General features: G+C 36.7%; 1 protein-coding gene across 1 annotated transcript; it reads right to left on the reverse strand.

Moving 5' to 3' along the window:
- Nucleotides 1–6,113: 6,113 nt before the first annotated feature.
- LOC127262940 (protein C2-DOMAIN ABA-RELATED 4-like) lies at nt 6,114–8,604 on the reverse strand. The gene is made up of 3 exons (XM_051291811.1): nt 8,353–8,604; nt 7,576–7,671; nt 6,114–6,627 (listed from the first exon to the last, which is right to left on the reverse strand). Exons 1-3 carry the CDS (start codon nt 8,461–8,463, stop codon nt 6,337–6,339), a joined length of 498 nt encoding a protein of 165 aa, XP_051147768.1. The 5' UTR covers nt 8,464–8,604; the 3' UTR covers nt 6,114–6,336.
- Nucleotides 8,605–14,878: the final 6,274 nt, after the last annotated feature.

A 14,878-nucleotide genomic window follows, 5' to 3' on the forward strand; every position in this document is an offset into this window, starting at 1 on the left:
CAGATGTTCGTTGTCAGCGATAAGGTCTGTAACTATTTCTGCAGCCTCGTCGCATACGAGGGCGTCAATCTTAGGTTCATCTTCAGGGATTGGATTTTCTCCGATCGTCACCGTAAAGCTGGTCTCTTGGGGAAATTTGACCCTTGAGAAGACTCCTTTTGGCCTCCATTCTTTCCGGGTTTGAATGTGATGGCGCAGATCCTCAGAGTCCAGATCTAACCTTTCTTCATTCTTCCCTCCAGATCGTTGGTGCTGTACGTTAGTGACTCTTATATGAAGATTCACTTGTCGCCTTTCAGCCTGTTGTTCAAGACGAGCGGCTAAACGCTGTCACTGGGCCCTCCGTTTTTTAGTTCTGGTAGGAAGTTGATTCGACCGGTCCTTCTGGTTTCGTGTCCAACTCCCGTCGTCTGGAGCCTTTCCAGGCTGCCGGGTTTGATGGGGTGTGATCACTACTTGGTCCACGGACGTTACTCGCCAAATTTCCCATCCTTTTTCGAAACTCACTTCAGCGACTGTATTTGTGGGGGAAAGCCTATCGCACACTGAATTCCTTCTCGGAGGTTTAATTGTCCTTCCGAGTCTCTCGAATTCTAGTTTCTTATGGCTTGTTCCCCTGTTGCCTGCTCTAAACTCTGATCCGGCCTTTTTGAACCTAGCAGGATGCATTCCAACGACGTTTATCGGTGCAGGGAATGGCTCTGTGTCTATTCTCATGTCTGGTTTCTCGGCCAGCTTGAGGCAGCCTTCTTTGATTACTTTCTGAACCGTATTTCGGAAAGCGATACAATTACCAATCCGGTGACCGTACAACCCGTGCCACTTGCAAAATGATTTTCCATTCAGCTATTCTTCGGATGACATCTTGTGTCCCTCTTTAAGGCGAAGCTGGTTATCCTTCAGCAGATGCTCGAAGATCTGCTCGGTTTTTGCAATATATAACAAATAGGACAACTTTGGGTTGACGTCTTTCCGTCGAGGAGGTTTAAGGGCTGGACACGCGTATGTTTTCCCTTGTGTGATTTCCGCTATGAAGGTTTCTTCTCCTTCCTCTGCCTTCTCGGGAATCTCCTCTGGGGTAAAAACACAATGGCTTGTGTTTCGAAACTTTTGGTTACGCGCTGCCTGGGCCTCCCTTACAAGATATTCAGCCTTTACAGCTTTGGAGGTCAACTTTCGGAAATCGTGATATTCCTGGAGAGCGAGTTTGTCCCGTAGCTGGTGCGTCATATTATCAATGGCCATATTAACCACTTGATTCTCTGGAATACGGACTTGGCACCTAGTTTCTGATCTTCTGAAGCGCTCCAGAAACTGTTCCACGGATTCGTCTCCTCATTGTCGTAAATTAGTCAAGTCCGAGACAGTCACTTCTGGGAGCGGACTGTAAAATCGTTCGTGGAAGACTCTTTCCATGTCCGCCCAGGTGCAAATGGAGTTCGGAGGTAGCGAGGTATACCATGAAAAAGCTGGACCTGTAAGGGACAAAGAGAAGAGCTGGAGTTTGTACCAATCGTTGTTTCCGTACTCTCCTTCGCACTGAGCCGTGAATCGGCTAACGTGTTCGATCGTAGAACGGGCATCTTCTCCTGAGAATAGCGTAAATTCGGGCATCCTAGCGTCACGGGGCAGCGGGTGATCCAAGGGAATATACTCCGGAAAAGGCCTTTGGTAGTGTGGCTTTACCAGTAAGCGGATGCGATCACCATAAATTCCCCGAATTGCCTCCTCGATCGCTTGAGGATTTATAGTTGGAGGCGGTGGTCGCAGCGTTTCTGCCTGCCCTTCAGGTTGTTCGGGAGTTGCCTGAACGAGCGGCAGATTGCGCGCTGCAGGCTGCGAGAAGGCCTGATGAACAAGTCCTCGTTGTGGGAAACAAACTCGGGAGCCTTCTGCAGCCTCTCTGAAGAATGGAACCTGCTGGAATAGTGAATTTGCGGGGTCTGTTTTCCTACCATCTGCTCCAAACCCCGAATTTGTCTTTTTGGACCTAGCTGGACGTACTCCGACAATGTTTATCGGCGTGGGGAACGACTCCGTGTCTATTTTCAAGTCAGATTTTTCGGCCAGCTTGAGGCGGCCTTCTTTGATGGCTTTTTGGACTGTATTTTGGAAGGAAATGCAGTTCCCGATCTTATGGTCATATACTCCATGCCACATACAAAATAACTTTCCATTCAGCTCTTATTTGATCGGCATTTTGTGACCTTCTTTAAGGCGGAGCTGGTTATCTTTCAGCAAGTAGTCAAAAATCTGCTCTGTCTTCGCGATGTCGAACGAGTAAGATATTTTCAGATTCACCTCATTCCGTCGAGGCGGCTTAAGAGCCGGGCATGTATATGCCTTCCTCTGTGAAATTTCAGCCAAGAAGGTCTCATCTTGCTCCTCGTCGACCTCGGCAACCCCTTCTTGGGCAAACACGCAATGATTACAACTCAGAAACTTTTGATTTCGGGCCATTTGAGCTTCTTTGAAGGGCTGTTTGGCCTTCATAGCTTTGGACATCGGCTGCCGAAAGTCGTGACATTCCTGAAGAGCCAGGCTGTCACGCAGCTGGTGCGTCATGTTATTTATTACCACATTCACCCCCTGGTCCTCTGGTACACGAACTTGGCATCTAGTTTCTGCGCTCCTTAATTTTTCCAAGAATTGCTCAATCGAATCCTTGCTTTTCCGATCGCCATATATCCTATGAATTCGATTACCTGTGGATTTATGATATGATGTGGCAGCGGCACCATTTCTGCCTGCCCCCCAGGCTGTTCGGAAGCTGCCTGAATGGACGGCGGATTGTGTAACGCCGACTGCGGAAAGGCTTGTTGAGTAGGTCCCCGTTGTGAGAACAAGCTCGAGGGCCTTCCGTAGGTTCTCTAAAGATTGGAACCTGTTGCAATGGTGTATTTTCAGGGGCTGGTTGGGCAGAATGTTCGTAGGTTTGTTCCAGCCCGGAACCAGCAGCAAATCGACCTTCCCCAGCAGCTCCCTGCCCCCCAGTGTATTGGGATGGTGTTAGGACTGATCCTCCTGGTTCCCAAGTCATTCCAGAAAGCTTTGGGACCAACGAAAGTGCTGGTATCGCTGTCGGCCCTGCCCCCCATGCATTGGAAGTCTCTTGTCCGGCCATTGGGTTTTTTCGAAGGCTTGGAGTGGTGACTAGGGTGCTGAAAGTATTTCCAGAAATTAGCGGATTATTTTGCTTATATGGTACTGATGGGACTAACCCGAAGGTCATCCCAAATCCGTCGGTTGAAGGCGGCCCAAAGGAAGCCTGCCCGGCCGACGTTCGAGATTCTCCGACCTTCTGGATGGTGATCAGAGGTCCTCCAGATCCGGTATCCCTACCGAACAGAGTAATATGGTCATACTTAAGGGCCTGGGATTTCGGATCTGCTGCGAAGCTGGTTGTAAGGCCCGCGGAAGGCCAAATATCTGGCTCGCTGGAATCGACCTTCCGGACCTTACTTTTTTTAGTTTCTTCCTCCATAAGCAGCGCAAACTCGTTCCGAATGGCGGATTTTAGAACGTCGCTAATGTATTTCGATAGTTCTTGGGCGGATCCGTGAAGGGACGACCGAATTTCCCCACGGATCTGCTCCTGAAGGACGCTGGCTGGAAGGCTAATGTTTTGGTCTGGCCTTCCAGCAGCAGCGGAGGCCTCATCGCGTGGGGCAGCATGTTGCGCAGGCCACGATGACGAATCGCCGACGATTCATTTGTTTTTAAACATCTTTGCAGTCGTCGGCGACATCAATTTTCTTCCGAAGTTGTATGTAAAAATCGCGAGACGTCGGTGTCCCACCAGGCATGTCAATCTGTTGTCGTAAAAAAATCACCACCGACGGCTTAATTGGAAAAGCCTGTCGGAATTGATTTTATCGTAGGGTTCCCCGGCCTCCTCAAGAAAGGATCCGGCTTATCTCGCGATAACCGAAAAATTAACGAAGAAAAATTAACCGAAAAATTAACGAAGTTGAAAATTAAATTGAAATTAATCGAAAAAAGCTGTAAAAATTCTGAAAATACTGCGGAAATTAAATTGCAAAAAAAAAATTAATGTTGAAGAAGATGAGGTGCCCTCTCACGGCGTCTTCTTTTTCCTTTTATTCTCTAAACCTTGTTCGGATAAGGTTTACTTCCTTATTTTTCTCCAACCTCCCCAAAATCCTTCTCATTTTCAAATTATGTTTTATCCGTTTCTTCTTTGACTAAGTATCTCACTGATTTGGGCTTTCTTATGGGCCATGTTTCTCCCTAGGTCGGGCTCCCAATATGGAGTGGGCTTTATGGTTGAGTTTTGAAGTGTACAGAAATGAACCAAGATCAGAACAACACCGCAATGGTGGATTTTATAGAGAGGCCAAAGAGAGTAAGTTAGAGAGAGTGGGAATATCACTCAATGTGTGTATTATTTCCTATACGGCGCCCCTCCCTCTCCAACATTATATATTGAAGGTCAAACTAGATCAATGGCCGAGAAGCAATTCCTAAATCGGACAGTAATGGATCTTTCTCAGATAAAAGGCACGGATCAAAGACCGGGTCATGGGCTAAGTAAAGTCAAGATTCTAATTGGGCCACATATTGTAGGTTTCTGTGTATTTGGTGTGTGGATAACAATATTGGTCTCAACATAAATCTCATGTATCAAAATTTTAACAAATTTAAATACCAAAATAGAGAGAGGAATTTTAATCCAATCCGTAAAAAAAAAAAGATACCGACAAATAAATTATTATATGTTAAAGTAAAAAATAATAAAATTATAATGAGATAAAATTATTTAATATGATAAAATAGAATAAATTGAAGAGATAGAAAAATAGTAACATAATTCAACGGGTTTGAAAAAAAAAAAAGAATATAATTTATATTTTATTAGAAAATTCTGATATTAAAACACAATAAACAGTGCAAATTGAATTTAATTTGCTGGAAAACAAAGAGTTTTAACTTTTGATTTTAAATAAATTTTTTGATTTTAAATAAATTTTTTAACATAATATAGATAGATATGAATGTAATATTTGAAATATAAAACTAAATTATATATGCAGTTTTATAACAATTGACATATAGTTTGTATAAAATTAATTTAATAAATATAAATTAATTAAATTAAATTTTTAACATTTTAATTGTATTATTCATTCAGAATTTATTTATTTTTACTGTTTTTTTCCATAATTTTTTTATTTATATTTAAATTTTTTATTTTTTAATATTAATTTATATTAATTATAAATAAATAAATAAATAATTCTTTTATTTATTTGTACTATATAAGCTTAATTCTTACAATGATATCTCCATATGATATATATTTTGATAAGATATAATATTTAAAATATTTAAACACATATTTTTAAAAAAATTAATTATATATATTAATTATTATTTTAAAATACTAAAATACTATTCACTTATTTAATTTAATGTGTCAAAAAATTGATGAAAACCTTACAACAAATATATAAAAATAAACATAAAAACACAAAAAAAAAAACACCCTTAATCTTCTATTATAACCATTATATTAAATTTTTAGTTTTCATTCAAAACATCAATATCAACGTCCTTTTCATTTCAAAATCATTGAAGGCGGAAAAAAAAAAAAAAAAGGAATGATAAATAAAATCCAAAAAGAAAAAAATACATAGTTCCAATTCATAAGTCACTTGATACCAAAAAGAAAAATAACATTTCATACCAACTTAAAAAGCATAAGAAATATTCCATCTTTCTTTTTGGTCTAACTAAACTTTTAACATTTTACATATAGACACACTCAAAACCCCTTTATTTCTATATTTCTCATCAATTAACAAATATTTTTATTTACCTTTAAAACTCTTATTTTTTATAAAACTAATTTATGATAATGTAAATAAATAAATATATTCTTTTATTCATTTGTATTATATAAAATTTTATTGTCGTATTGCATATATTAATTGTAAAAATATTTAAAATACCAACAACACTACATATATAAAAAATAATAAAATATTATATTAACTTATTATTAATAAGTTAATAACCTACGTTACCTAAAATACCGTGTCGGGAGTAGTAACAAAGATTTGTAACATATGTGCATGTGTAAATAATCATAATTCATAAGAAATGACAATCTTTCATCAAATTTGAATAAAAGATTCTTCATACACATCTACAACAAAAGCAAGTAAAAATGTAAATGGAAATCCAAATAAATATACATAAACACTTGAAAGCAAGTTATATATATCACGAGCAACTAAAGATTCACATATAGTAAATAAACAATTGCAAGATGAAGATAAATACACCCACACAAGCAACAAGTTGGAATTTAGTTCACAAACCTCTCGAGCCCGGGACGTTGACCCATTGCAGCTCGATTTCAACTTCGCCACACTCCACATTTCTCAGCCTCAGGAACATGTTCTGCACTACCCTCCCATCTTTCCAGACTACGCAGCTCTCTTCCGAGAAGCAGTTGGTTCTCGAAGGTTGTGTTTTGGTGATGATCGTGCCGTTTGGAAGGCTGTCCAGTTTCATTTTCACAGCTTCTATGAATGGCCGAATGTCAATCTCTGCATCGCCCATCTTGTCATCCATGCTGAATGTGTCATGGTCGTAGACAGTCTGATGTTACACAGAGGATGAGATGATAGACAGTTAGAACACTCTTGCACTAAAGGATGAGGTAGATAAATCATAAATTCGAATAAAATTGATCCGGAGTCGCTTACTCGATTTCATGATTATAATTTCATTCCATAATGGCATGCCGAAATGGGAATCGTCTATACATTCTCAAAGGAGTTATTCGAGTCTATCTTAGACACTATGGTTGTATTCTTTTGTGAGTTCTACCATTCAAGTCCTTTATTTCTTAAAAAATATCGCATCAAATAATTATTTTTCTTTTTTTTTTATATTATACTACAAATTTATTTTACATTAAAAAACATCACATCAAACAACTATTCAAATTCAACTTTTTACTATTTAAAAATCCAAACCCAAAAACTAAAAAAACAAACACACCCTATAACTCTATTTACTTAGTGATTTTTTGTTAAAGTTTATTCTTATGATTATTATTATTATTATTTAAATTTCGATCCTTGTGATTCCTTCTAAAACAAATTATCCTCTCATAAAACATATCATCCAAATCAACCTTCAAACAAAAAATCAAAACCAAAAGCTAAACTATTCATCAAAGTAAACACACCCATGCTTACATATGGATTCCTACGGCCTTCACATTCCATTTAGAGATAGAAATTAAACAATATTTAACATTTTCTCGAATCTAATTTATATGGAAAATAAATTGTTCATGACCACCTTTGATCGCATTAGGAAACCATATCTAAATTCTACATATGTTAGGAAATGTTATCCACAAACCTCAAAATGTCAATATCTATATATATATATATATATATATTTTTTTTTTTTTACTAACCACAAGAAGAAATTGCGACGAGACATGATCCATTTAACATCTGCTGGTAAAAGCATAGACTCAACAAGGGAGCATACTTCCATTATATGTGTATAAATGAAAGAATTGAAGATTACCAGAAGAATTGGAACATTAGGATCTGAAATAGAGAGCGTCAAGTCCTCATTCCATTCTGGATTGACATTCTTTTTTATTACCCGAGTCTTCAATTTCTGCACCAAAAGTAAATCGATTCGAGGAAATTACTGGCTGATATGAGATGACATGCAGCAAAATTGTGAGCAAACACAGTCTGCAACAAGCATATGGTAAGTATCATAAAAAAATTACATCACACTGTTAAGATATATATATATATATATATATATGTACACACACGGTATGTTGTAGATCATAAGTTGATCAAATCAATTGAAACCTCAAAAAAGCACTCGTCTGTAGTTAAAATCTAATTCTTATATCATGGATAGTCCACAAAAGTTCTAAATTTCAAATAAAATAAAATAAAAAAGCATTAAAGAAGATGATCTGAGATCAGAAAAAGGATGCAGGGCTGAAAATTATTAATTGTTCAACCACAATGATAAAAGAATGGGAAAATATATTAGATCTTAACCATATGTTCTTCACAAGAAAAAGGTATTTTCAATTTTGACGTATTATTTCCTTTCTATTCGTAATCCGTGAAACGTATCTTAAAATTAGGGCAAATGAACTATCCAGAAGAGAAAGTCAACCCGCCCAAATTCATCGATCACTGAACACTCAAAGAACACCAGCCGGAGGAAAATTCGAAATCCAAAATGGAATCACAAAGCGGCCAAACGGACTACGGAGCAATTGAATTGAATGAAGGAACAGGAACAGGAATGATAAGAAGTAGAGGTGGGTACCTGTTTAGCCATCTTGATGACAATGTAGGGATCGCTGCTGCGGACATCGCGAACGGCGAGATTGATACCTCTCTTCACCCTGACTCTGAGAAGCCCCAAGAGATTCTCCATGGGCTGAGTCGATAAGCTTGAAGATGAAAAGTCACCTCAACTTCCTCTTTGACTTCAACCTTAACCTTCAGCTTCTGCTTCAGCTTCGTCACTCGGAATCTGCCATAGCCGCTTCGACAAATCCGCCTTAAAACGCGGTGGTTATCTTTTTCTAAAAAAAAAAAATTAATAGTACTATATATTCCTTTTTCTATTTTTTTACGTATTTTTTAAACTATATTTTTAATTAAATTTTATAATTTTAATTTTAATTATATTAATTTTTATGTTTATAATATTTATATTACCAAGTGTCCTACGGATTAAGTTTTGATATTATCGTGTGAGCAGGGTTGAATGAATTATTTTCACTTTAAAAAAAAAAATATTTAATTAGTTATAATATTTTTAACTACGAAATATTTTTATAATTAAAAGGTGTCATTTAGCAAAAAAAAAATTAATTTTATCGTTATCAATAAATTATATACTACAAAATTAATTTTGTCGCTAAAATATTATTTTTAGAAAATTCTATCTTCATACTAAAAAGGTTTTAACTACAAAATTATTTTTTATATAGCTAAATCATTTGGTTAGAAAAATCATACATATTTTGTTACTAAAACTATTTTATTATGAATTTTAATTTTATAGCAAAACAACTTTAGCTACGAAATCTTATTTTTACTGCAAAAAACTTATTTTTTGTTACCAAAAGTCATATTCGTCACCAAAAAACTTTACTAACGCGGTATCGTCGCAAAAATATTTTTGGATAATTGATTAGCATGTTCCAATATTTCTTGCATTCGTGTTGCATCATCCACGGTCGTGCAATAAGGGCGAAGAGTTAGGGTAAGTACTTTCGAAGAAACAAAATTGATGTATGAGCGAAAAATATCAAATAGAAGGGCAAGAACGTATTCACTAACCATGTAAGGAAGTTGATTTTCCTGAAGTCAAAGAAATGATGGAAAAATGAAGACGATGAATATCAGTGGTAAATAAGGGAAATTGTATACCACAAAGACGAAAAGGTGAAGGAAATGTTTAAATCCTTATGGATAGGTTTTTACAAACCCTTTGATGGGACTTGAAATGATGTGATGTATACTCTATGGCCACAGGAAGCGAAGTGGCAGACTTTCAATAGTCACATCTCATAAGTTTTAAGATGTTAAAAATTGAAAGTCCGGTAGGATAAGGCAATTTATTGAGTATAGAAATTAGAAATTAAGGTTTTGATCCAAGACACTGAGCCAAAACGGGTTTGGTAATGAGCCCAAGAGTCTGAAGGTTGGGCCAGTCAGAAGACCAACCAACTTGCTCTTCAAAAGACCAACTGACTATGACCAACCATTTGATTCTTTTGAAGGATTGTCTGGGTGGGTACCTGTTGGTCTGGACCAAGGGACCTGAAGGTGAATGAAGTATCATTCGTCGGGAACTGCCAAAGAGTTAGTAGACGAGCAGTCAATTTTAATTGTCGATATAGCAGTGTGAAGTGTAGGGTGTGGAACTGCCGTCAGTTTGACATATGATTTGGGCAACCGATTGATGAACAATTTAGGACAGTTTGACTATTTTTATATAAAGGCTTTAGCAAGAAGGGATGAGGCATCTTCAAATGACAAGAGTTTATGAAAGTTTCATCGGGGATCATCATTCCACATTTTCTAGTATATTTTATTTAGTTTTTAATGTAATTAAGTCTTGTGCTTAAAGATTTCCAATCTCAAGTACGATATCTTAAGTTCAAAGTTATTTTCGAATTTTACTTTGATTTTGTTGAATTTCTCTCTTCAACAATATCAATATGCTTCCCAAAAGTTTTTAAAAAAATTTTAAATATCATTTTTATACTAGCTCGGGGACATAGTTATGCGATAAAAAGAACTATTGACATATATATATATATATTTATACTTAGCATAAAAGTTATTAACTCTAAAAACTATAGGTGTGTTTTTTGGTGAAACATTTTAAAAGAATTGGTTTCGGTTTGGAGTAGATTAAAATTTTAAGATAGATTTGAGAAGTTGTAGAACTATTGACATATATATATATATATATATTTATACTTAACATAAAAGTTATTAACTCTAAAAACTATAGGTGTGTTTTTTGGTGAAACATTTTAAAAGAATTGGTTTCGGTTTGGAGTATATTAAAATTTTAAGATAGATTTGAGAAGTTGTAGAACTATTGACATATATATATATATAGTTATACTTAACATAAAAGTTATTAACTCTAAAAACTATAGGTGTGTTTTTTGGTGAAACATTTTAAAAGAATTGGTTTCGGTTTGGAGTAGATTAAAATTTTAAGATAGATTTGAGAAGTTGTGTTCCTTTAGGTAGTTTAGTTTAGGGTTTAAAGGTTCTGATGTGTATAGATTTGATATGTAATAGATATATTGATATAAATATGCAATATAAGATTTTATTTATTTATTTTAGAACAAAGTAGAATATATTACGTAGCGAATTATAGGCAAAATTGCTTATATCCCCCATGTGGTTTGGAAACTCGGCGCCGTTTCCCTCTGTACTTTAAAAACGGCGTAGTACTCCCTTGTGTTTTCAATAACCTCGCACACTCTCCCCTTTGATAAGTTTGACCTAACAACGTTAAATATCTTTTGTAATGGACCGTTATACCCTTCCTTTAAATAACTCACTTAATACTTCTTCATCACTTCTCTCTCCCTCGTTTCTCTCCTATCCCTCTCCACCCACACCTCTCCCCCATCACTATGTCCGACTCGAAGTTCTTCTTCCACCCACGAAAAAATCGATTATAGGTTTGAACACTGATCCAACGGCGGCGTTCTCATCAAAAAGTTCATCGATTTGTCATAGAAAAGGGTAGCAATGAACCCAAATTCTTGCAAGTCACCGAGTTCGATCGATTTTGAATGACTTTTGTGTTAGGGCTAGGGCTTTTCTGCATTTTTCTTTTTCTACGGTTAGGGCTTTTGAGTATGTTTCTACAGTTTTGGACAATTTCGGGTTGAGAAGTTCATCGACTTGTCATATAAGTGGAATTCGGGGTACACCTTGTACATCTGTTATGCTTTTTATACATATTGTATGGTGACCCGAAAACCCTATAACTAGCTGCATCCAATTACGAAATTAATTGATTATGTTAATTGAATATTTGTTTTTTATCTGGTTGCTGTTGGATAGTGTTTGAGGGTGGGGTGGACATATTCTAATGTAGAAAAACACATGAAAAAAAAAAATTAAGGGAAACGAAGCCAAGGAAGAAGGTAGAAACTAAAACATCACATCTATTTTGCAAACACCTACTTGGAAATCGGAAATCAGTGGTTGACTAGCGTCGAGGACGGAATTCGGGGTGTTCTGGGTTTGCTTCGGTTGTGTTAGATCGATTGATAGAGAATGGTTGTACTTAATGGGAGTGGATGGGTAAATTAGGGAATTTGGGTAGTTTAAGATAAGCAACAACAAGTCTACTCGCTTACTCCACGCGTGTATGCCACCTTCCGTTAACTTTTGCTGTTTGGGGGGTTAGGCGCAAGGTTTTTTAAAACACAATGGAGTACTACGCCAATTTTAAAGTACAGGGGAAAACGGCGCCGAATTTCCAAACCACGGGGGGGATATAAACAGTTTTGCCTGAATTATATCTTTCTACACGATTGACTTAGGATGGATAAAAATTCCAAATTGTATTCTGATGCATGTCGATCGATAATAAAGAACCATATCTTAAAATTGAAAACCAACCATACAGTGGCATACAACAATGTAGAAAACTCTTTGTCGAGTCCGGTTCAATCATAACTCAAAAGATAACATCAATCCATAAGTTAAAACTACTAGCGATGAATGTGCCTATGAGTAATTCCTATTTTCAAAAAGTATGGTTAAGTGTACACAAGCAAAAGGAGTTATCAACATGATGAAGACGGTCCATACTCTAAGGGTGTGTTTGTTTGGGGGTTTGGATTTTGTGTTGAGATTTGAATAGTAAAAGTTTTGAATTTGAATAGTTGTATGATGTGATATAAATAGGTGTTGATGTGATGTTTTGAATGTAAAATTGATTTTTAGTATAATATAAAAATGAAAAATAAGTGTTTGATTTGATATTTTTGGGAGAAAAAAATAGGATGAATAGTGGAAATCTAATCCAATCCCCCAAACAAACACACCCTAAGACTCCAAAATGAGTGCATAACGGACAACGGGTGTGTGACAATCTCTTTGGTTTTGTAAAGATCAAGTATTATAGACCTTTTGAATGTGTAATTTTTTATTTTATCTAGGATGTCCCTTTTGGTGTATAATTACTTTTGGAGTATAATTACTTTTGGCGTGCTAGATATAATATAATATTGCAAATAAAATATACAACATCAACAATCTATTTGCATAGCATTGCAGTTGTAATTTAGATGTACAGTGGTACATGGACACGGACAACCGGTAAATAAAAGGAAAAGGAAAATGATCCTTTTTGGTACAACATTAAGCCTACGATAATCAACACATTGGCGCCATCCTGTTTGGTTGCAAACAGGAACCATCTCACCATCTTAATTCTCCTTCACGGTTATTCATATCTTCTTCGGCACCACTTGGATAGGACCCACCCACTGGCTATCAGCGATCGGTAGATTATGCCAGTATCCCGAAGCTTCATGATTTTCTTCTATACCACTTCAATCATATTAGATTGAGCTTCCTTTGTGCTTATCGGACTGGTTTTGCTCCTTCATCAAGAGTAATCTTATGAGTACAAACAATGGACTTGTACCTTTGATGTATGCAATCGTCCATCCTAAAGCCTCCGTGTGATTCTTCATAACACGGATCAAGCTGAGCTCTTGGTCTGATGTAAGATGTGATGATATGATTACCGAAAAAAGTCTCATTCTCTGCCGATCAAGCTGAGCTCTTGGTCTGATGTAAGATGTGATGATATGATTACCGAAAAAAGTCTCATTCTCTACCAAGTAGGCATATTTCAAGTAATCCGGAAATGGCTCCAATTTCAACTCTAGTGCCTGCACAATAGACGGTAACAAACATTGATCAGTTTTAGGTAAAAATAATGGAGAGAGCTCATACCTTTGTGCAGTCACTGGAACGGCTCCTAAAGCATGCATCATCCTTTGCAATCTAGCATCTATGACGGAGTCATAAGCCTCGTGAAGACCTATATGATTCGCTAACACCACTTCTAACGCATCAAAGGCTCTTAGCTCAAGACTATCTTGCACGTCAGTCTCAATAACATCTATAGAAAACAACGGGTGAGTATCTACATGATATTTGATGGCATAAAAAATGTTAAACTTAATAGTGTCTCCATCAAACTCAATCGTGAAAGTTCCTTGTTTCACATTAATTTTAACATCAACTGTACACATAAAAGGCCTTCCGAAGAGCAAGGGTGAAGGATTAAGTGAATTCTCATTTTTCATATTTAACACATAGAAGTCGACAGGAAAAACTATTTCATTAACTTGAACTAGAACATGTTCTATAAGTCCTTCAGGGTATGTATTAGTCCTATTAGCCAACTGAATCACAATTCATGTTTTCTTTAAAGGTGCTAGGTTCAATGAGTTATAGATTGATTTAGGCATCACATTTATCGCAGCTCCTAGATCTAGCATGGCTTTTCTCATTTCTAAATTTCCTATCTTGCAAGAAATTGAAAACATACATGGATCACACACTTCGGTGGAATTTTTCTTTGTAAGACCGCAGAAACATTTTCTTTGTCGATAATGCACTCGTCTCCCTTCATCATTCTCTTGTAAGTGCACGAGTCCTTCAATAATTTTGCATATTTGGGGATTTTTCAAACCATATCTAACAATGGTATGTTGAGCTCCACATATTTGAAAACTTCCAAAATTCTCTTATCCTTGCTTGGTTTCTTTGGCTTCACCAACTTGGAAAGAGAATGTGCTTCGTTAGACTTTGTATTGAAATGGGGTTCAGAATGTACCTCTTCAGCTTTTATGTCTTCTTTTTCAATCTCTTTCTCAACGGTTTCTTCATATTTATCAGTTGGAACCACTACTTGTGGACTTTCCACTACCTTACCGGTTCGAAGAGTCATCGCGCTCACATTATTTGGATTCTTTTCAGCTTTGGATGACTATTTTCCTTGTACTCGCTCATTCAACTGACGTACCTCAGTGGCTAGTTGCTCCACTTTCTTATCCAAATTCTGTATGTTAGTCTTCATATCCTGTTGAAATTGCAAGTGCTAGCAGCCATGGTCTTAACCATATCCTCTAAAGACATACTTGATGATGCAACAGATTTAGGTGGTGGTGGTGGTGGGCGATGCATCTGTTGCGCTTGTACTTAAGCTTGGAATCCTTGCGGTTGATTCTCATATCCTGTTGAAATTGCAATTGCTAGCAGCCATGGACTTTCCT

Source organism: Andrographis paniculata, unplaced genomic scaffold (assembly GCF_009805555.1).
Source record: "Andrographis paniculata isolate CXL003 unplaced genomic scaffold, ASM980555v1 Contig66END, whole genome shotgun sequence".
NCBI lineage: Eukaryota > Viridiplantae > Streptophyta > Magnoliopsida > Lamiales > Acanthaceae > Andrographis > Andrographis paniculata.

Bases quoted from the DNA above. Each gene is read 5' to 3' on its own strand.
- LOC127262940 (XM_051291811.1), bottom strand. From the start codon at position 8,463: ATGGAGAATCTCTTGGGGCTTCTCAGAGTCAGGGTGAAGAGAGGTATC. The intron at 7,672-8,352 runs GTACCCACCTCT...CTTTTGGTGCAG, and splicing joins TCATCAAGATGGCTAAACAG to AAATTGAAGACTCGGGTAAT. The intron at 6,628-7,575 runs GTAATCTTCAAT...GTGTAACATCAG, and splicing joins CTAATGTTCCAATTCTTCTG to ACTGTCTACGACCATGACAC.